The sequence below is a fragment of the Nicotiana tomentosiformis genome, chromosome 11 (genome assembly GCF_000390325.3).
Source record: "Nicotiana tomentosiformis chromosome 11, ASM39032v3, whole genome shotgun sequence".
NCBI lineage: Eukaryota > Viridiplantae > Streptophyta > Magnoliopsida > Solanales > Solanaceae > Nicotiana > Nicotiana tomentosiformis.
Genome location: NC_090822.1, coordinates 69,510,039 through 69,531,932, shown reverse-complemented (window position 1 = coordinate 69,531,932; position 21,894 = coordinate 69,510,039). Strand labels below are relative to the sequence as shown.

The 21,894-nt window shown below is 40.2% G+C and overlaps 1 protein-coding gene and 1 long non-coding RNA gene across 8 annotated transcripts; one reads left to right on the top strand and one right to left on the bottom strand.

Moving 5' to 3' along the window:
* Window positions 1-67: 67 nt before the first annotated feature.
* On the bottom strand, window positions 68-13,567 carry LOC104118109 (uncharacterized). Of its 7 annotated transcripts, none has more exons than XR_011411802.1 (13): window positions 13,321-13,564; window positions 13,108-13,203; window positions 8,075-8,155; window positions 7,087-7,161; window positions 6,478-6,558; window positions 5,797-5,936; window positions 4,537-4,788; window positions 3,989-4,163; window positions 3,768-3,851; window positions 3,477-3,609; window positions 2,929-3,122; window positions 429-734; window positions 68-305 (listed from the first exon to the last, which is right to left on the bottom strand). XR_011411802.1 is itself a non-coding variant. In XM_009629288.4 (13 exons), exons 1-13 carry the CDS (start codon window positions 13,444-13,446, stop codon window positions 728-730), a joined length of 1,509 nt encoding a protein of 502 aa, XP_009627583.1. In that variant the 5' UTR covers window positions 13,447-13,567; the 3' UTR covers window positions 491-727. The 7 variants fall into 7 exon arrangements, 6 of the variants coding, with proteins under 6 accessions (XP_009627581.1, XP_009627583.1, XP_009627585.1 ...); XM_009629288.4 differs by lacking the exon at window positions 68-305 and adding an exon at window positions 2,056-2,120 and having other exon boundaries at window positions 491-734; window positions 13,321-13,567; XM_009629286.3 differs by having other exon boundaries at window positions 68-734.
* On the top strand, window positions 4,922-5,877 carry LOC138900676 (uncharacterized). The gene is made up of 2 exons (XR_011411803.1): window positions 4,922-5,056; window positions 5,688-5,877. It is a non-coding gene; the product is annotated as an uncharacterized lncRNA (long non-coding RNA).
* Window positions 13,568-21,894: the final 8,327 nt, after the last annotated feature.

The following is a 21,894-nucleotide window of genomic DNA, read 5'->3' as shown; positions in this document are numbered from 1 at the left end:
TCTTACACTACACACAAGTGAACACAAGGTCCATAAGATAATCACAAAAATATAGAGCGGACACAACTTGAAACCAATAAAGATTATAGGAGGTAACTGGTTGATATTAAACAAATCCTATTATGAAATACGCTGCAACGTCTGATCCACGTATTAAACAAAATGGCACAATTGATAACCATCACATAGGTCATAAGGCTTGCCTAGCTGCCTTCTCAAAGAAGTGAGAACAAACAGTAGACTAACTTGAGCTCAAATGTGTATAAAGAGAATCTTTCAGCCAACACCTTGCAAAACAAATACCTGTAAATAAATTAAAATAATAATACAAACACCAAGAAAGCCACAATTAGATATTGTCATCCACTGACGCTTGTCAACACAAGTATTCCACGCTTCCATTCTCAAAGTGGAGAAATATAATACAGTTTCAACACAATCACTTCCTTCCACCAGTACCCAGTAAATAGCTTGTTCCTGGCCCCAAAACTTTTCTCTTGGTCACAGTATGTTGAATCACATTGAGGCTGACTTTGGAAGATTTTCTACTTTCTAATTTTCTTAGCTATGATAGCCATATTCCTCGGAGATAATACAGGACTAAAAACAGGTAAGAGGCTTGCTTCCAGATCATTGCCATACTCCTGGAGGAGCAACAATCGGTCAAGCAGTACAAGAGTTTCCAAGACAGGACCCAGGGCAGCACGAAGAGACCAATAAGGCCCTATTAACTCCTGCAGAAAGTTGATTACTTTGTGAAGAGGAAAAATATTTTTTTTTAAAAAGGAATCTTTTTGTTATTTACCAGGCCCCAAAAAAAAATCTAAGAATAGACATTTCTAAGTTAGTTAGAAAATAAAACCGCCAAGGACTGCACATATCAGCCAATCAAATGATCTGGATACTTGAGCAGATCATAGGCACCTGAATTTATGCAACTTTGTCAGCCAGATAGGACTGGCACGTGCAACTCACAGGAATGTGAATGAACTATGATGCAACACATACAACCAATAGACCTCCACTCAAAAGATAAGCAATTACATCAACTAGTAAATAACAAAGGCCACAAAGTTGTGGAACTTCAACTCAATTAAGATATTTTTGACCTTTAGAACCGCACTGATCTAATTGATGCTGAGTAGAAATATCTTCTTTTTTTTAATGACCGAGAAATCCATCTGCAGCCGACCTTTTGGGACAACTGCAGCCTCCAAAACTCGGGGATAATGGGCCCGCTCCTCTGCCCTTCTCTACTTGAACACCAGAGTTAATTTGTTTGGCACAAGGCTCGAACCTGTGACCTAAGACACAAGTCACTCAAATTTTGCCAATTGACTAACCCCTAGGGGCTGCTGAGTAGGAGTATCTTGACCACTTAAATCATCCAATTATGATCTTCAAGAGACAATATCCTGCATTTGTGCAAACTTAATGACTTTCAAATTAAGCAAGTTGAACACCTTTTCATTAAGAAGGGGAGCCTTGGAGCAATGGTAAAGTTGTCTCCGTATGACTTATAGGTCACGGGTTCAAGCCGTGGAATCAGCCACCGATGCTTGCATCAGGGTAGGCTGTCTACATCACACCCCTTGAGATGCGGCCCTTCCCCGGACCCTGCATGAACGCGGGATGTTTTGTGCACTGGGCTGCCCTTTTGAACACCTCTTCATTAAAATAACTAATAAGTTTGGCCAAGCTAAAGTCCAAGGATAGACAGAGACTAGTGTACTGTTTTTATAATGTCTTTAAAAGGTAAATGAAAGAGAGCAGCAAGCGTAATCAATTTGGACCTTATAGTTTGGACCTTTTAGAATCACACGGTGTAATACACATCAATCTAAATGACGCTGACTAGAATATCTTGACCACTTAAACTATCCAATTTAGAACTTCAAGCAGCAATATCCTATGTTTGAGCAAACAAATGACCTTCAAATTAAGCAAATTAAACAAGTCTTCATCCCTTAAAGATGCAATGACCTGACAAATTTTGGCCAACCAAAAATTCAAAGCAAAAAAAAAAAAAAAAAAAATAGAATAGTCATAACTTACAAGTAATGAATTGTGTTTATAATGTGTCCTATAAAGGTACAGAAAAGATATGCATGTTCCCCAATCTGAAAGAGGAAGATTAAATCAACAGGCTACAGCAACCACTCTAGAAAATCAGGAAATTTCTTGAACCAAGCCAATCACTTAGATTGCATAGATGCCAAGAAAAGCCATCAATCCCACAAACAACTCTAAGATGCATCATAATATCCATTGCGTCTTACTATATGCAGTTGGCAAACATCACTTTGCTTACCAGCCCCCAAAAAATGGTTGAGCGTGGATTGAAAAACAAAGACCTCCGTGAGGATACTAAAAATCCACTTGACTTATCCTTACTGAAAGATCAAAGTGAAAAGAGAATAGTATCATTAATCTTATACCCTATGTTAGCATTGATATAATATCCTTGCAACTTTTGCATGTCTTTAGTATTGAATCAACCACAGATCAAAATAGAAAGGTGTCAACTATAGAAGAAATTTTCCTTTGGCAGGAGATAACTTCGACGGATCTGGCAGAAATAAGAGAAAACAGAAATGCAAGTACAGCCGAGAGATTAATCCCCTTCCAACTCGAAACATTCTAGAGAGTAAGCAAGAATATATCATATATAGAAGCAAAATAAACCTTAGACCATTTGTGCATTTACTGAGGGATAGAATTGATATTACATCCAAATGACAAGAGTAGGACATAGCAGCACCGAGTGACAGATAGACATGAAAATGAGAAGAAAGTCCGGCAGGGTCTCCCAAAAGTGAATTAATTTACCACTAACAATCTTTAAGTACACAAGACAAATAATAATGCACCAAAGAGGACTTCTATGACTAACAATAAAAATAACAATATCATCAAAAGATTACTTACAGCATATGATTCAGACTCCCTCCAGACTGCACTGTAATCAATATCCTCCAAACAAGGAAGATGTAGGCGACCTAGCCCAGATTCACAAAATTTTACAAATAGTGAGTATCTGTCCACAGTGCTAGACTCCCTGCTTTTAGAATTCTGAATAGAAGAGTACTCATGGAAAAAGGCCACATTCTTCCGTGGTTCCCCTGCATAGAAAGGGCTTAAGAGCTTATTTTCTTAATAGGTGGCCTTGACAGTTAGGCTATTATATATGCACAGTTGCACTAAATGATGAAACCTACAACATCTTAGACTGGCCAAGAATATATAACACATCTTTTAAACAAGTAGACTGGGAAAAAAAACATAAGGGTAACAGTAATCCTTAAAATCCTATTCAATCAACTTTTACCAACTGGAAACCAAACAACGTACCATAATAAGTTTAGTCCTAAATTCTCATGAATAAGTTATTAAGAAATTAATACGAGATGTACCCTTTATGGTTTTACCTTGAAGCCCAATGAACTTCATCAATGGTATCCCTTTAAAGTACTCACCATATTCTGAAGGGCCCCTATAATGCAAATTAGACTCCAGGATCCTCTGATGCTGTTGGCGTCGTAAGGCTTTCCCTTGACGTCCTATTGTAGGGCTTTCTTGCAATATGTGTGGGTAATGTCTGAAAAGAACCTTCAGAATCACTGCAGGTTAGTGGGCTACTGCATTGACTAGGTATACATATAAAACCACCAGAAACCAATACTACAGGAAAAATGTTTCACTGTAAGGGCTTATAGATAAGCCCAAAGAAACCAATTAGTATAGTAGACCAAATAAACAGCATGTACCATCTGGAAAGCAGCACGGAATGCATGCAACTCAAAGTTGTGAAGCCCTGCGTGCTCATCCAAGCCTCTCCATCTATCAGCACTCTGATAAAGCAACTCAAGGTCAGAATACAATTATAATGAAAAGGTAGACAGCTTAGAAGATGCAACGAAATTGAACTGTGAATTGAAACAAGGTCTATCAACATGAGGCAACAAAAAATAGTATAATACCCATCTACCTGACAAGCTAGATCACGAGCATTTTTATCTAGCACTACTCCAGCAGATTTAACACCTTGGCTTACAGGAAAACCACAACAAGAATCCACCATGTCACTGGCTTCCTCAGAAAGCAAGTTATAACAGCAACCAACGCTAATCACCGCCTTAGCTTTGTCACATTCCAAGAATGTCCTTGATGAAAAGAAATCTTGAGTCAATTACACATCACACAAATATCAAAATGGGCAGGGACTACAATAACAATCTTGAATGATACCATAAAGTTAATTAAGAGGCATACAACAAACTTGCTGGGATGATAAGTACAAGATATTAGTAAGAATTGTTTACATAAAGCTTCTCAAAACATAATACCTAATATAATAAAAACATAAAACCCAATTTAACGCCTTCGAATGACTAAGAGAAAAGATATGCGATGCCCCTCTATTGTCCATAGTATTTAACGCAGCAAAAAGCGCAAGTCAATTTCCACAAACCAATCAGGTAATGGAATAGAACATGAGACTTAGAAAGGGGCACAATTATACAATATGATACCCACCTCAGCATTGTCACCGAGAGGTCTCCACAGGCATGAAGTCCAGCAATAACTAATGAAGAATCACTATAGGATAGAGAAGGCAGTATATTCTCAGCAAGCCGAGAGAGCTGAGAGCCCGAACATTTTTGGCTCAAATGTTGATTCGCTGCATCATCATTCTCTTCTAGGAAGTTACTTAAGGTCTTCAATGTGTCAGAAGACAGCACCCGGCATGTAACTGTCTTTGGCATGCTAATCTCTCTAAGTTCGGAGCTGATAAAATGGAAATGGATTACAAACAAGCGTTCTGAAAGAGGAAAATCATCCAATAATGACAAAATATTGATGCTAAGTAAATGTAACCATGAATCAGATTGATGTAGAGCATTGAAGCAGATGCATACATTTTTGGATAACAGGAGAACAAATACTGCCAAATTTCTACAATAAATCTGATATTCTTGAACACTCCAAGCAGTGCAACTAATATAAAATATTTCATCTGCTACTGCTCATTAATTGCTTTGGAAAAGCTAAGACAGCAATATTAGACTAACCTGCATATTTTTATAGTCTGAAATTAACGTAAATAATGAGGCAGTGGTGATTTCTGCTCTCTACTGTTATTATTTGTCTAAAGTTAACCAATAACTCAAGTTGCAGCAGTTCAAAAAGTTTATTATTCTTTTTTCTTTTTTTCTTTGATAAGGTAAGGCGGTTCAAAAAGTTTATGTCCCTCGTCACAATGCAAGAAACTTAACTTTATTCAGTCCCGATTTATATCTTGTGAATCAAAACATATAACAAGCCAGATGTAGTCCTCAACTTTCAATTACAGCCAAAGTATTCACATCCCTTATTTTTTGTGATAGGTAATGCGAGAATTTTATTGAGGTATGCCAGCTAAATGCTGGAGTAAGTACATACAAAAGAGGGAACTTTACGGAGCCTGTAAAGAGCAAAGAAAATCTATCATGGCAACAGGATCTAAAACATTGGTAGTGACCATCCTACACCAAAAGCAAAATTATATATTTGTGTTTTAGGTTCAAAATATTGTCCTTGTCTTCAAAAATTCTAGTGTTCTTTTCCTTACAAATGACCCACCATACAACCGCAGGATGCTGTTCCAGACTTTGCTTGAAGATTTTAACATGCCCCTTTTTTGCCAGGCAAAAAGGAAGTCCAATGTATTCACAGTCCATATTTTTGTATTATATAGGATTAATTTTAAAGGAGCTCATAAAAAGATGTCGCTAGCATAAGGAAGACTCTACCTACCCATTTTTACGCATCTTAGCTGCATAGTGCTTCCTGATTCGCTCCGCACGTGCATCAGTAATCTTACCATGATGTGAACAAGCATCAATGGCAATTACAGAAAGCTGGTACTCAAAGGCAAGCACTTGAGCAAGATAACCCTACACCACATGAACAATCTAAGTAGAAACAGACAACAGGAAAACCAGATAATCCAGATAATTATTTCTCCCGTGTTTAGAATTTCTATAATTTTAATTTTATTTTATAAATAATGGATAGAGATGAGCTTAAATGGAGCAACACGAACAGGAACCATTCGTATGGCTGAGCCAACTTGCTTGGGATTGAGGTGTAGTTGTTGTATTTAGAATTACTAGAAGAAGTTTTAGACTTTTTTCAAGTGCATCAGAAATCATTGCACCGCAAGGTTGTCTGGTGGTTAATCTATTAGCCTAGTGTAGAAAAGCAAGAATATATTTAACTAGCATCAGCTACAACCTCGCAAAAAAGTCCTTATCCTGTAGATTCTACCTATGTACTGACTCATTCTACAAAACAAATTAAGATAACACATGAATTTGTAAGTCATAATCCTAATATGTAAATATATACACACACACACATGCGTATCAACACCAGAATATGTGTGAATTGCACAGGAACAAGCCTCGTCATCGAACAAAGCAGAAGGGGACACACCTGTCCAGCACCAACATCAACAACTGTCTGTGCTCCAACTTGCTTTGCAACTAAACCGACCAGGGCAGCAAGGGCTTCTACCTGCTTAAACAATATTATATCATTCTAGCGTTCCGGTTGAGAAAATCAAACCCATAGAAGGCATCTGCTATAGTTGCTCTTTCGAACATAGGCTCGATATTAGGAAATGGTTCGCAATCAGAAAACAACTTTCTTTAATCTTTCAATCCATTTTGTAAGACTTTCTGGAAATTATTTATGTTCTTTCATTCAGGTTGAGAAAACAAAACCATAAAGAGAATATGCTTAGAAGCTCCTCTAGCAAATGAATTCAACATCAGAAAAAAGTTTTTTGCAATCACAACTTAGAGTAGATCATAGGTAGCAAGATAGCTTGCTGTAAAAAAAAATATTAAAAAAAAAGATTCGGCTTTCATGGCCTTATATCAGTAAGTAGTCATCTAAATTGGTTTACCAAACTTGAACTTCTACAAATTTGAAACTTGAAAGCAAAAAGGATAAACAATGCTCGACAGATTTGTAGTCAGCCAAATTGAGCACAAAGAGAGGTCAGTAAAAGAGGACTAAGCAAATAATTCCATGCCTTACTTCATGCTTTTTCTTATGATTCATGCCTTGAGCTAAAACATTACTTAGTGAAGCTATGTGCATTCCTGAAAATTCCTGCAAGCAAACAGAAGCATTAGTAAAATTCAATACCTGATACCTGACTGCCTTATAACATGGTCTAGGATGTTTAATAAGGAAGTAACCGAAGAAAAAGAGCAGGCAAGGTATCACAATCTCCAGCTAAGTTGCTCGGACTCGGGTGCGGGAGTCCGATACGGGTGCGGATCTAGAGGTCAAATCCTTCATGATCTAAATTTAAAGATTCGGGGGTACAGATCCAGATACGGGTGCGGGAATTCGGCTAAAAATAATTCAATTATTTAAAAATAGAGTTATAAAAATATGTCTAAATTATGAGACATTATGTGAAAAACTTACAAGGTATTCCAAGAAGGAGAAAATATTGAACAAGAGTAGAATTTTAGGAGGAGATAAAAGGAAAAGGACTGACATAGAAATTTATATATACAAGGTATTCCACTTTCTTCCATATCACCCTAGCTTTTGATTTGTTTTCAAAAATCATTGTATCTGTCCCAAATTTCTCCGTTGATTTTGGTCAAAGTACCCAAAATCGGTTGACCAGATCCGACACGGATCCCACACCCACACCCACGTCGTGTCGATACGGGTGCGGCACTGAAAGTGAAGAGTCCGAGCAACTTAGATCTCCAGAAAGGGCATGAAACTACTCAATGGCAGAGGCCATCTAGCACCTTTCAAGATCTCATTCAACTTCAGACGGAATTATGCAAAATGAACTAGGCACAACAGTGGGCAAAACATACTTAGTATATAGAGTATAGATACCATAACCCATAACAAACAACGCAAGAAATGCCAGTAGTGTAAAATCTTCTAATATGGGAAAAGCATAAGAAACAACAATGGGATTAAATAAGGAGACAAGGCCATACCATAATGCTAATTCTACAACCACTATGAATGAAAAGAAAAATAAATATACCTGCAAATCTGTCTTTTCACGTGGAAGAGAAAGAGACCTCAGAGTAAGGATGAATTCCTTAAGTGAAACAGGCCAGTGACCCTAGAAACATAAGAAGAAAGTCAATTTAACAAAGAAATATAGGTTTTGTTACAGTTATGGATACTAGTTAGTTGGTAGATGATAAAGTTGCTCTTTTTCTTCTTCTTTTTTCCTTTTTTTTTCCGCTAGGTCATAGGTGACACTAAACAGAAGCACTGAAAATGTTGATATATAAAAGATGGACAAATTTACATACTCTCCTTCCAGAACTGAAGGTATTAACCATGTCTCCCACTCACTACTTTTATACCTTTTCATCATCTGTCTTTCCAACCTGTTCCACTTTTCCAAGTTCTCGTTCTTCCTCAATGAGTAAATGTATTCTATAGGTGTATATCTTAGTGGGAAAAAATAACTGCTTCCCTCACTCCCCCGGAAGGAAGATTTGTTAAACGGCCAATATCAGATTCTCATTAAGGACCAAAATGAAGAAAAAGAAAGTTATGGCTACAAAATTGCAGGAACTTACCATATATGAAAACATTAACAATGGGAAGCAGCCAGATGCATCTTAACTCAGACTTAAGACAAACTTACAGTGACATCTAAAGCAAAAGAAATTAACAAATCCGCACAACAAAAAGAATAGATACCACACTAAAACTGTTATGGATATGTTTATCTAAATTACATTTGGTATTAAGTGGCCAATACTCAACAGCAACGGCGACTATGCGTCAATCCCAAACTAGCTGGCGTCAGCTATATGAATCCCCACTACCCATATGGCTCCTCCATTTGGACCGTAGTAGTCAAGCCAATGGAAATTTACCATTTTTTGTCACTTGTTACATTCAATATAAGTTACACTATATGAAAATGAAGCAGTTGTAGGGAGTAGCATTTTATGTCCCCAGAAGTGTACATGGGAGTTGGGTCGGTTATTTACTTATCAGTTATGGATCAACAACAACAACAAACCCAGTGAATTCTCACAAGTGGGGTGTGGGGAGGGTAAGATGTACGTAGCCTTACCCCTACCCTGGAAGGGCAAAGAGGCTATTTCCAATAGACCCTCGGCTAAAAAAAGGATGAAGGGAAGTGAAGCAGTAAGTATTAACAGCAACAAGAGAAAAGAAGAAAACCGAAGCCAAAACAACAATTATACGCTAGGTAGTAATGACAATCTAAGAATAAAAGACAACATGCTAATACTAATGCTATCGAACAATTATACGCTATGTAGTAAAACCAATCTAAGAATAAAAGACAACATGCTAATACTAAAGCTATCGAACTGAGAGTACAGGGGGAAACGCTCGACTACATACTAGCCTACTACCCTAATTATCGACCTCCACACCCTCCTATCAAGGGCCATGTCCTCAGTCAGCTCCAGCAGTGCCATGTCCCGTCTAATCACCTCTCCCCACGACTTCTTTGATCTACCTCTACCCCTCCTCATACTCCCTAAGGCTAACCTCTCACACCTCCTAACCGGGGCTTCTGTGCTTCTCCTCTTAACATGCCCGAACCATCTCAGCCTCACCTCCCACATCTTATCCTCCACGGAGGCCACACTCACCTTATCCAGAATGACTTCATTCCTAATCTTATCAAATCTAGTATGCCCATACATCTATCTCAACATTCTCATCTCCGCTACTTTCATCTTATGGACATGCGAGTGCTTTACCGGCCAACACTCTACCCCATACAACATAGTCGGTCTAACCACTCCTTTGTAGAACTTACCTTTAAGTTTCACTAGTACACTCTTATCACACAACACACCGGAAGCTAGCCTCCCCTTCATCCACCCTGCTCCGATAATATGCGTAATATCCTCGTCAATCTCCCCATCACCTTGTATTATTGACCCAAGGTACTTGAAACTACCTCTCCTGGGGATAACTTGTGTATCAAGCCTCACATCTATGTTCGCTTCATGGGTAACGTCGTTGAACTTGCACTCCAAATATTATGTCTTAGTCCTGCTCAACTTGAAACATTTAGACTCGAGTCTGTCTCCAAATCTCCAATATCTCGTTAACACCACCTCGCGTCTCGTCAATCAGAACTATATCATTTGCAAATAACAAACACCATGGCACCTACCCTTAATGTGTTGCGTCAATGCGTCCATCGCCAAGGAAAATAAAAACGGGCTAAGGGTTGATCCCTGATGCAACCCTATCTCAACCGGAAAGTGACCTGAGTTTCCTCTAGTTGTCCTCACCCGTGTCTTAGCTCCATGTCTTAGCACCATCATACATGTCTTTAATCACCCTAATATATGCGACATGCACACCTTTAGCCTCCAAACACCTTCATAGTACTTCTCTCGGGACCTTGTCGTATGCTTTCTCTAAATCAATGAACACCATATGCAAGTCATTCTTCATCATCCTATACTTCTCTACCAATCTTCTCACCAGATGGATGGCTTCCGTAGTCGAACGACCCGGCATAAAACCGAACTGGTTCTCTGAAATAGACACATTTCTCCTCACCCTCCTTTCTACTACCCTCTCCCAAACTTTTATCATATGGCTTAGCAGTTTGATACCCCTATAGTTGTTACAATTCTGAATATCACCCTTGTTCTTATACAACGGAACCATTGTACTCTACCTCCACTCTTCAAGCATCTTCTTCGTCCTAAAAATAACGTTAAACAACCTAGAGAGCCATTCCAAGCCTGCCTTACCCACACTCTTCCAAAATTCTACAAAATCCCTGCCCGATCGCTCTACCCCTGCTCATCATTCGCATTACCCCCTCGGCCTCCTCTACTCTAATGCGCCTACCGTACCCAAAATTCCGATGACTTCCGGAGTGCTCCAAATCACCCAGCGCAATGTTCCTATCTTCCCCTTCATTCAGAAATTTATGGAAGTATGACTGCCATCTTTGCTTAATCTGTGCCTTATCCATCAAAACTCCACCCTCCTCATCTTTTATACACCTCACTTGATCCAGGTCACGGGCCTTTCTTTCTCTCACTTTGGCCAGCCTGTACAGCTTCTTATCCCCGCCTTTCTCCCCAAGCTCTTCATACAGACATTCAAATGTTGAGGTTTTAGCCGCAATAACCGCTAACTTCGCCTCCTTTCTAGCCTCCTTATACCACTCCCTATTGGCCCTCTTCTCCGCCTCACATATGCTTTCTATTAGCTTCACATATGCCGCTTTCTTGGCTTCCACTTTTCCTTGGCCCTCTTCTCTGCCTCATCTATGCTTTTTATTAGCTTCACATATGTCGCTTTCTTTGCTTCCACTTTTTCTTGGACCTCTTCGTTCCACCACCAGCTCCTCTGTGGCCAGCAGAGAAGCCCTTCCAGACCCCTAACACCTCTCTCGCACCTTCTCCAATACAGCTCGCTGTCATAGTCCACATACAACTCGCGTCCCTACTACTCCTCCAAGCCCTCATTGCCAGTAACTTCTCCCCCAACTCCTGAACTTTGTCCTTAGTCAATGCACTCCACCTGATCCTAGGTAGACCATACACTACCCTTTTTTTCCTTGTACGCATGATCGCCAAATTCATAACCAATAGCCTATGTTGCGTCGTGAGATTCTCACTTGGGATGACCTCACAATCCGTGCATAAACCTCTATCACACTTCCTAAGCAGGATGTAATCAATTTGGGTTTTGGCCACCGTACTCTGAAAAGTGATCAGGTGCTCCTCTTCTTTGGAAAACACGAGTTAGCAATCACCAAATCAAAGGCTTTAGCACACTCCAACACCGATGTACCTCCTATGTTTGTCTCCAAAACCAAAGCTGCCACGCACCCCGTCGTAACCCCCAGACGACGTCTCAATGTGGCCATTGAAATCTCCTCCTATGATAAGCTTCTCGGTGTGCGAAGTTCCCCGCACCAACCCATCCAAGTCCTCCCAAAAACGTCTTTTAACCTCCTCGTCCAAACCCATTTGAGGCGCGCAAGCACTAATAATGTTCAAAATAAGCCCTCCCACAACTATCTTAATAGCCATCAGCCTGTCCTTCACCCTCCTAACCTCTACCACTAGCTCTCTGTGTTCCCTATCAACTAGGATGCCTACCTCATTCTCCCCCCCCCCCCCCGAGGACCACAACTTAAACTCGTCTGTCTCCCGAGCCCTAGTCTCCACCCATCTAGTTTCCTGGACACAAGCTGTGTTGACCTTCCTTTTCTGGAGAATTTTCGCTAACTCTATAGACTTCCCCGTCAAAGTCCTTATGTTCGAGGATCCAATTCTCAACCGAGAGGTTCCCATACCCCCGTTACTACTCTTGCCCGCCACCCTTGCCTCCCGCCCCACCCGAGGACATGACCTAACTCTACCATTGTTCACCACAACCACTTGTTACATTCGAGATAAGTGATACGATATGGAAATGAAGCAGTTGTGGGAGTAGTATTTTATGTTCCCGGAAGTGTACATGGGAGTTGGGTTGGTTATTTACCTATTAGTTAGTAGTTTTTACGTAACATTTCAGTCCAATAAGTAGTTACTTTATTTCCCCTAAGTTACTTTTATTTCACTTTGACCCCTAGGCCTTATTTCCCCTATATGTATCGAACTTGCCATCTTCAGAGGCTATGAATGAAATCTGTTATTTCCTTTTCCTTAGCTTAGCTTAGTTCTTAACTTTAGCTTCTTAAATTCTCATATTTTATCAATAAGTTAAATACTTATCAGAAAGTATAAGTAGTGTTGGGGTGAAAATATGTACTAATGCTTGACCTTCTACAAGTAATTTCTCACGAACAATATGCAGTTCCTCTTTCTGGAAGCAAAGCAGCTAATAAACCGCCAAGCAGCTCTAAACTTTCTACAACTCCAATTAACTAAAAAAAAAATCGAAAAAGAAATGCTTTATTAATAAGACACTAAATAATTTATTGAAATACACTGGGTACCTTGTTGTTGTTGTTGTTGTTGAAATACACATGAAATTGACAAGAAAACTTATAAAGCTTAGAGGCAAGGAAATAAGGAAGATACTGATAACTACCTGAACGACACCAGAAGGAATTCGGAGAAGATTTTCAACAGGCTCCTTCCGTAAACAATGCATCCACTCTTTATCAACTGCTTCCCATAGTCTATCCTGTATATACTCACAAAAGAAGTTTATAACATGCGTAAGGAGAATGCTAGCTAGTGCAAAAATAGCCTAAAATTAATTCATCTATGGTAAAGCTGAAATGAGGATGAATGGGAAGACCTTGAAGAAATTGACGACATGAGCATCTAAGAAATAACGGTAGGGTGATATGAAGTGGATAATTGCATGAATCCATTCTAGGGTTTCACTAGCAGTCTTGCAAGAATACTTGCACTTCTCAGCCATGGATTGAAGGGGAGAATTGCAATCTCCCGCCACCGTACCTTACGCCCCCATTGCTGGTAATTCGAGTGTAGGAAATTCAACACAAGGCCGGGCTGTAGTGACTATCGGCTATTCGGCCCACGTATTTGGAATTGGACTTATCCGGAAAAGAAAGAAATTACAAGGATTTTTTTTCTAAACTTATTTATCAAAATTATCCAAATTTTATGTATTAATCGCCTTAAACAAGATTTGGTTACAAATTATATACAGTCCCTTAAACTAGCGTCCTTCCATCTATGGGTTTCTTTAATTAAACACGTGATTCAAGCAACAAAATTATTTTCAGCTCCAAAATAGATATGCTACAATCTACAAACAATATAATACGCATCCATCTCTAGCTAATTTGCTCTGCTTTTACAACAAAACTCAACAAATTCAAAACAAAATTCTTATGGAAAAACATCGGTTGCAGATGAATGTGAAACATAATTTATCAGCTTCGAAGATATAGCAGATTTCTATACAATTTGACAATAAAAAAATATTTTTTCAAGTTTGAAATTGCTTCAACAAGTGAATTTCAATAGCAACACTTGTAATAATGCTTCAACACAGTGATCGGTGGTATAGCTGCGGGAGATATGTTGATTTCGATGCCGATAGAATTGTAATCAACGCAGATTCAAGTTACAGTGCATTGAATTCAATAATTGCAGAACATCTAGTAACGGATACATCTGTTAAAATCATTAAAATCAAATAAAGAGTCAACGAAATGTGTCCTCTAATGAAAATTCGCAATGATATGGGTGTGCAAATCTATATGGAGATGAAAAAGAATAACAGGGATCTAGGAATGTGTCACGATCCCAATTTCCTCCGTAGGATGTCGTGATGGCACCTAATCTTTGAGACTAGGTAAGCCGATTACTGTAACAATTAAGCCAGCTATTAACAATGATAATTTGAAACAAAGTTTAAAATAAATACCGAAATAAAAGTGGAATAAGCTACGCGGCAATAACCATAACAACCTTCCAAGATTTGGTAATACAGAGTCACGAACTCTAGCTAAGCACATGGAATGATCTCAAGAATCTAAATACAATATTGTTCAAATGACAAATGACAGTACAATGTAAGGAAAAGACTCTAAGTGACTGCGACGACCAAGCAGCTTTACCTTGAATCCTCGCGATCAACAAGCTAACTCTGCCCGAGTCTGATATCTCCAAAACCTGGCTCTGCAAAAAAATATGTAAAAGTGTAGTATGAGTACACCACGATCGGTATCCAGTAAGTATTAAGACTAATCTCGGTGGAGTAGTGACGAGGTACAAGTCAAGACACTCACTAGACAAAATAACATGTACAGTATAGCAGTATAAAGCTAATAATGGAAAGCAAAAATCAATAAATGGCAACAAGAGTCAACAACTGGTAATAACAGTAAAGCAATAAGAACACCATGAAGTATCGCTGAAACTAAATAAGGAACATATCAAGTCGTTCTATCACAAGTTTCGTAACGAAAATTACCCGAGATACCTCATTTCATAGTCACAAGTCACGGGTTTCAACCCACTATCATATGCTCACGGCACCTTGTGCCCGCATTTCAAATCACAACCACACAGACAACTCACGTGCCAATATCTCAATCCGCCCGGCATGATCGTAGGATCACATTCACAATCCGCCCGCGCGTGGTCACAAGCTCACAATCACAATCCGCCCGGCATGATCAAAGGTTACAATCACAATCCGTCCGGTATGATCACAGGCTCAATAGCAACATGAAAACGGATAATACAAGAACACATGGGCATAATCAATGAATATCAAATTTTATACTCCTAAGCTAGTATAAGTGGCATACTACGGTGTATGCTTGTACGAGTGTACTATTACAGCCCAAGTCAACAAGTAATATCAAAGACGTCGAGTAGCTCATCGAAACAACACAACAAGTCACATAAGGTGCAAGACATACACAAGGAAAAGCACAACATCACACAAAAATTACCAACACAGTGTCCCCAAACCATCATCCCTAACATTGCCACCCTTATCTCTCCGATAGTCACGCGTATCACTCTGCCATGACAATATCATTAGCCACCATTATCTCTCTGATAGCCACCCGTATAACTCTGTATAATAGCCACCCTTATTACTTCGCCCGGACGATAAAATTTACCACTATTATCTCTCTGATAGCCACCCTTATCACTCCGTACATTCAACAATAGTGAGATGCCACCCTTATGCACCGCATAACAACAACGATGAAATGCCACCCTTACACTCCGCATAACAACAACGGTGAAATATCACCCTTATACTCTGCATAACAACAACCAAACCACACAACAATTTACAAATGCTAACATCACAACAACGCCACGTATCAATTCGTATCACAAGTACCCATAGGCCACAACCTTTCCAAAGATCCAACAAATAGCCCACGGCTCAACACAATGTGTATGGAATCTCAATAACAACAAAATAAACGGGAAAGTAACTCAATAAGGAACAACACCCTCACTAATCACAACTCCAATAAAAATAGGTTAATGATTTTCGATAACCTCAATTTCAATTAATTATTTAAGGATAAACTCAATAGTGAAAGTATTTATATGAAATGACAAACTTTCTGTGAATAACTAATTTTTGACCAAACCCGAATTCCATATTATTATAGTGTAAATATTCCTTTTAGGTCTAATATTGATATTTTAAACTTTCAGCTTACTTTTAATATGATTTTTTTTTACAAAAAAAAAAATATTCACTCTTAGAATACAAAATTTATGTCTAAAGAGAAAAAGAAAATTTACAAAAAATATTTGCTTTCTTTTAATTAGAATTTTAATAAGTAAGCTATGATATTTTTCTTAGTATAATTTAAGTTATATTGTAAATATTGGGTTCTCTTATTTATATAGTTTTCTTTTAAGTCTAAAAGTAAGTTGTTATATATATATATATATATATATATATATATATATATATATATATATATATATATATATTACCTCCCTTTTATTTAATAAAAAGGGGTTAGTAAAAAGTTAAAAAAAAAGGGCAAAAAGTTATTTAAATAAAGGTAACTAACGAAAAGCCAAACAAAAAGTAACAAAATAAGGAAAAAAGAGAGTATAAATCCTAACTAACCCCATTTCCCCAACTTCCTTACTATCTCCACTTTTACTCCCTAATATATCTTTTAGGAACCGAGCTACAAACCTCACTATATTCTTCTTCATTCTCCTCCGCCAATAATGTTGTCTCAAGTCCTGGTACATTTTCGTGGCACTCGGGATGAGTGGAATACCGCAAACTATGGGCCTCCTCAAGAATCAACTCACATAGCCCATCTACATTAGGCACACATATCCGACCCTGCATTCTCAACACCCCATCATCCCCAATAGTAAAATCCCTGGCATCACCGTGCTGAACTACGTCCTTAAGGACAAGCAAATGGGGATCATCATACTGACGCTCTCTGATGCGATTATATAAGGAAGACCGAGAAATCACACAAGCTAGAACTCGGCTGGGCTCCGAAACATCTAATCTCACGAACTAGTTGGCCAAGGCTTGAACATCAACTGCAAGCGGTCTCTCACCAACAGGAATGAATGCAAGGCTCATACTCACCGCCTTTCTACTCAAGGCATCGGCCACCACATTGGCCTTCCCGGGATGATACAGAATGGTGATATCATAGTCCTTTAGCAGTTCCAACCATCTCCGCTGCCTCAAATTTAGAACCTTTTGTTTGAACAAGTGTTGGAGACTCCGATGATCCGTAAATACCTCACAAGACACATCGTAGAGGTAATGCCTCCAAATCTTCAATGCATGAACGATGGCAGCCAACTCCAAATTGTGGACGGGGTAGTTCTTCTCATGAGGCTTCAACTGACGCAAGCATAAGCAATCGCTCTACCCCTCCTGCATCAAGACACACCCAATATTGATTCGAGAGGCATCACAATACACTGTATAAGAGCCAGAAGCTGAAGGTAAAACTAGAACTGGAGTTGTGGTCAAGGCAATCTTGAGCTTCTGAAAGCTCTCTTCACACTCATCCGACCATCTGAAAGTAGCACCCTTTTGGGTCAGTTTGATCAAAGGCGATGCAATAGACGAGAAAACCTCCACGAAGCGACGATAATAACCGGTCAAGCCGAGAAAAATCTGAATCTCCGTAGTTGAGGACAGTCTGGGCCAACTCTGAACCACCTCTATCTTCTTCAGATCCACCTTAATCCCCTCACTGGACACCACGTGGCCTAAGAACGCCACCGAACTAAGCCAAAACTCACACTTGGAGAACTTGGCATAAAGTTTCTCCTCCCTCAATCGCTGCAACACAACCATCAAATGCTGGGCATGCTCCTCCTGGCTACAAGAGTGCACCAGGATATCATCAATGAATACTATGATAAATGAGTCGAGATAAGGTTGAAATACGTTGTTCATCATATGCATGAATACTGCTGGGTCGTTGGTCAGCCCAAAAGACATCACAATGAACTCATAATGACCATAACAGGTCCTGAATGCCGTCTTTAGAATATCCGAGTCCCGAATCTTTAATTGATGGTACCCAGATCTTAAATCAATCTTAGAGAATACCCTCACTCCCTGAAGCTGGTCAAATAGATCATCAATATGCTGCAAAGGATACTTGTTCTTGATTGTAACTTTGTTCAACTGCCTATAGTTAATGCACATTCGCATAATACCATCCTTCTTCTTCACAAACAGAACTGGTGCACCCCAAGGAGACACACTAGCCTAATAAACCCCTTATCAAGAATTTCCTGAAGCTGCTCTTTCAATTCCTTCAACTCATCTGGTGCCATACGATATGAAGGAATAGAAATGGGCTGAGTGCCCGATACCAAGTCAATACCAAAGTCAATATCCCTATCGGACGGCATGCCCGACAGGTCTGCAGGAAACACATCCAGAAAATCTCGCACCACCGGAACAGAATCAATAATAGGAGTATCAGCCCCAACATCCCTCACAAAGGCCAAATATGACATACATCCATTCCCAACCATCCGTTGAGCTTTTAAATAAGAAATCACCCTGCTGGGAACATAATCTAGAGAACCTCTCCACTCAATCCTTGGCAACCTCTGCATCGCCAATATCACGGTCTTGGCGTGATAATCTAGCATAGCATGACATGGAGATAAGCAATCCATACCCAAGATCACGTCAAAATCAACCATACTAAGTAATGAGAGATCAACTCTAGTCTCAATTCCCCCAATAGTCACTACACATGATCGGTATATACGATCCACAATAATAGTATCGCCCACTGGTGTAGATATATGAACAAATGAAACTAAGGACTCACAGAGCATATCCAAATCATGAGCAAAATACGATGATACATACGAATAAGTGGAACCACGGTCAAGTAATACAGAAGCATCTCTATGACATACTGAAACAATACATGTGATAACTGCATCTGAAGCAACAACATCTGGCCTAGCAGGAATAACATAAAATCAGGCCTGACCGCCACCTGATAGGCCTCCCCCTCTAGAGCGACCTCTAGATGCCTGAGCCCCACCCTGAGCTGACTAGGCGGGTGGTGAAGTAACTGGTGCTGAAGTCGTGTCCTGACTCCTCTACTGAACTGGACCTCCCGTAAGGCGGAGAAAAAACCTCTTCACATGACCAAACTCTCCACACTCAAAACATTCCCTCTAGAAAAATGGTGGCAAATACCGAGGCAGACCCCGAGAACCGGAATAACTACCTGAAGAACCTGGTGCAGATGAACCCTGAACTGAAGGCGCACGAGATGAACTCTGAGCTGGGAGAGTACCGAGGGATGACTGACCCGGTCTAGCACTGTATGAACCATGGCTGGATGATGCACCACGGTGAAGTGGATGAGCCATCTGAGCGGGCCTATAAGGACGACCCCTGCTATGGTAAGATTGTCGCTTAGAAGGTGCACCACTGAAACCGCCTGAACCACGAGGCCTCTTGGCCTCCCTCTCCTCATGCTCCTGACTGCAAACCATCTCTAGTCGCCGAGCAATGTCAACCACCTCATCAAATGTAGCACCTGATACACTCTCCCGAGTTATAACAAAACGGTACTTGTAGTAGAGGCCATCAATGAACCTCCTAATCCTCTCCCTCGCGTGACGAGCCAACTTTGAAAACCTCATCTCGTACTGGGTCACAGATATGCCATCCTGACGTAGTTGCTCAAACTGTCTGCGCAGCTCCTCCCTGCGAGTATGTGGCACGAACTTCTCCAAGAATAGAATGGAGAACTCATGCTATGTAAGTGGTGCTGTACCGACTGGCATGCGCCTCACATAGGCCTCCCACCATCTGAAGGCAGCCCCAGTAAACTGAAAAGTAGTGAATGATACCCCACTGGTCTCAAGAATACCAGTCGTATGAAGAATCCACTAGCACCTATCCAAGAAGTCCTGGGCATCCTCTGACTCAACCCTACTAAATAATGGAGGTTGTAGTCTCCCAAACCTCTCTAGTCTCCTCTACTCATCATCAGCTATCACGGGACCCACCTGGGCCTGAACGGCTGCAACCTACTGGGTTGGTAATACCCACGGTGTCTGAAGTCCCTGCATCACCTGCTCTGGGTATGGGTGATGGGATTCTGGGTACCTCCCCCGGCCTGAGAAGTGGCTGGTGCGGTCTGAACAAAAACCTCATGGGCAAGGTTGGTGCACACAACCAAAATTTGAGCCAAAGCCTCCTGAAGGCCTGGAATCACAATGGGCACAGCTGGTGCCTGAGCTAGCCCTACTAGCTTAGCCACATCTGGTACCTGCTCCTGAGCTGGAGCAACTGGTGGATCTGCAAGTGCTGCTCTAGTTGTTGTACGAGCTGCACCTCTGCCTATACCGCGACCTCGGCCTCTCGTGGCCCTAGCTAGTGGTACTGGTGGTTGTCTGTCCTGTCCGGTAGCACGTGTCCTCACCATCTGTGAGAGAATAGACTAACAAAAGTTTAGTTCCCGGAATTAACAAATCTGCACGACAAGAATACAAGAATGTGAAGTTTTCCTAAGGGTTCGACAACCTCTCGAAGATAAGTACAGACGTCTTCATACCGATCCGCAAGACTCTACTATACCTGCTCATGACTCGTGAGGCCTATGTAACCTAGGATCTGATACCAATTTGTCACGACTCAAAATCCAACCTGTCGTGATGTCGCCTATTATAGTATTAGGCAAGCCGACTGCTCAGACATTTCCAACACTTTAATTTTTTTGAAATACGCTAAACTAGTCTAAATAAAGGAAAAATCTCATAAAACAGGATAGAATATCAATACTCAATACATAAAGTCTTTCCAAAACTGGGGTGTCACTGGGTACATGAGCATCTACATAATAACATAGTCTGGTACACTGACTAGAAAGTAAATCTGCACAAGTGAACAGAAAGATAAGGGAGGAGAGTCAAGGGCTGCGGACGCCAAGCAACTACCTTGATGATCTCCGAAGGTCTGGACTCAGCAAATTAGCAACCGTCGTGACTGGAAGCACCTGGATCTGCACACGAGGTGCAGGGTGTAGCGTGAGTACAACCAACTCAATAAGTAACAAATCTAATCTTTGGACTGAAAGTAGTATGACTCAAATATTATAGCCCACTATCAACATTCAGTACGGAAAGTTACAGAAAATATGACATTGATAACTCAGAAATTCATAATTTAACAAGTAGAGGTACAAAAATTTAGACATGCTTTCAGATTTGCAATAAAACTTAATACAGAACAAGGCAGATCCAGCCCAAAATGCAAGTAAAATAGGACAGATCCAGCCCATGCGCTATAATAAGCCCGATCTCATAAACATCACTCACAATAGACCCTCAGTCTCACTCAGTCACTAATCTCTCCAGTCTCTCGGGCTCACCAGAATCATGTTATTTAGTCCAAACAATAATGATATGATGTATCAAGTAAAGGACAATAAAGACCAAGACAGAATACGCAAGTAATAGTTGTGACCAAGTACAAATGGCAATTAGCGCAAATAATTCAACATGTAACACGACCTATGAGGGCCAAACAGTACCAACATGTAGCCTAAGCATGATTTCTAACGTGATTGACAACTCAATAACTCTAACACATGGCAAAAATATGGGTATAAGCAAGATTAATCAACTATTCAGTTTCATGGAATCGACCAAGTCACAATTCTTACGGTGCACGCCTACATGCCCGCCACCTAGAACATGCGTAGCCCCAACACCAATCACATAACACAAAATTCGGGGTTTCTTACCCTCAGAACCAAGTTTAGAAGTGTTACTTACCTCAAACTGTGTGAAACTCTACTCCAATAAGCCCCTGCCTCGTGAATCACCAAATGCCTCGAATCTAGCCACAAACAGTTCGATACAATCAACACGA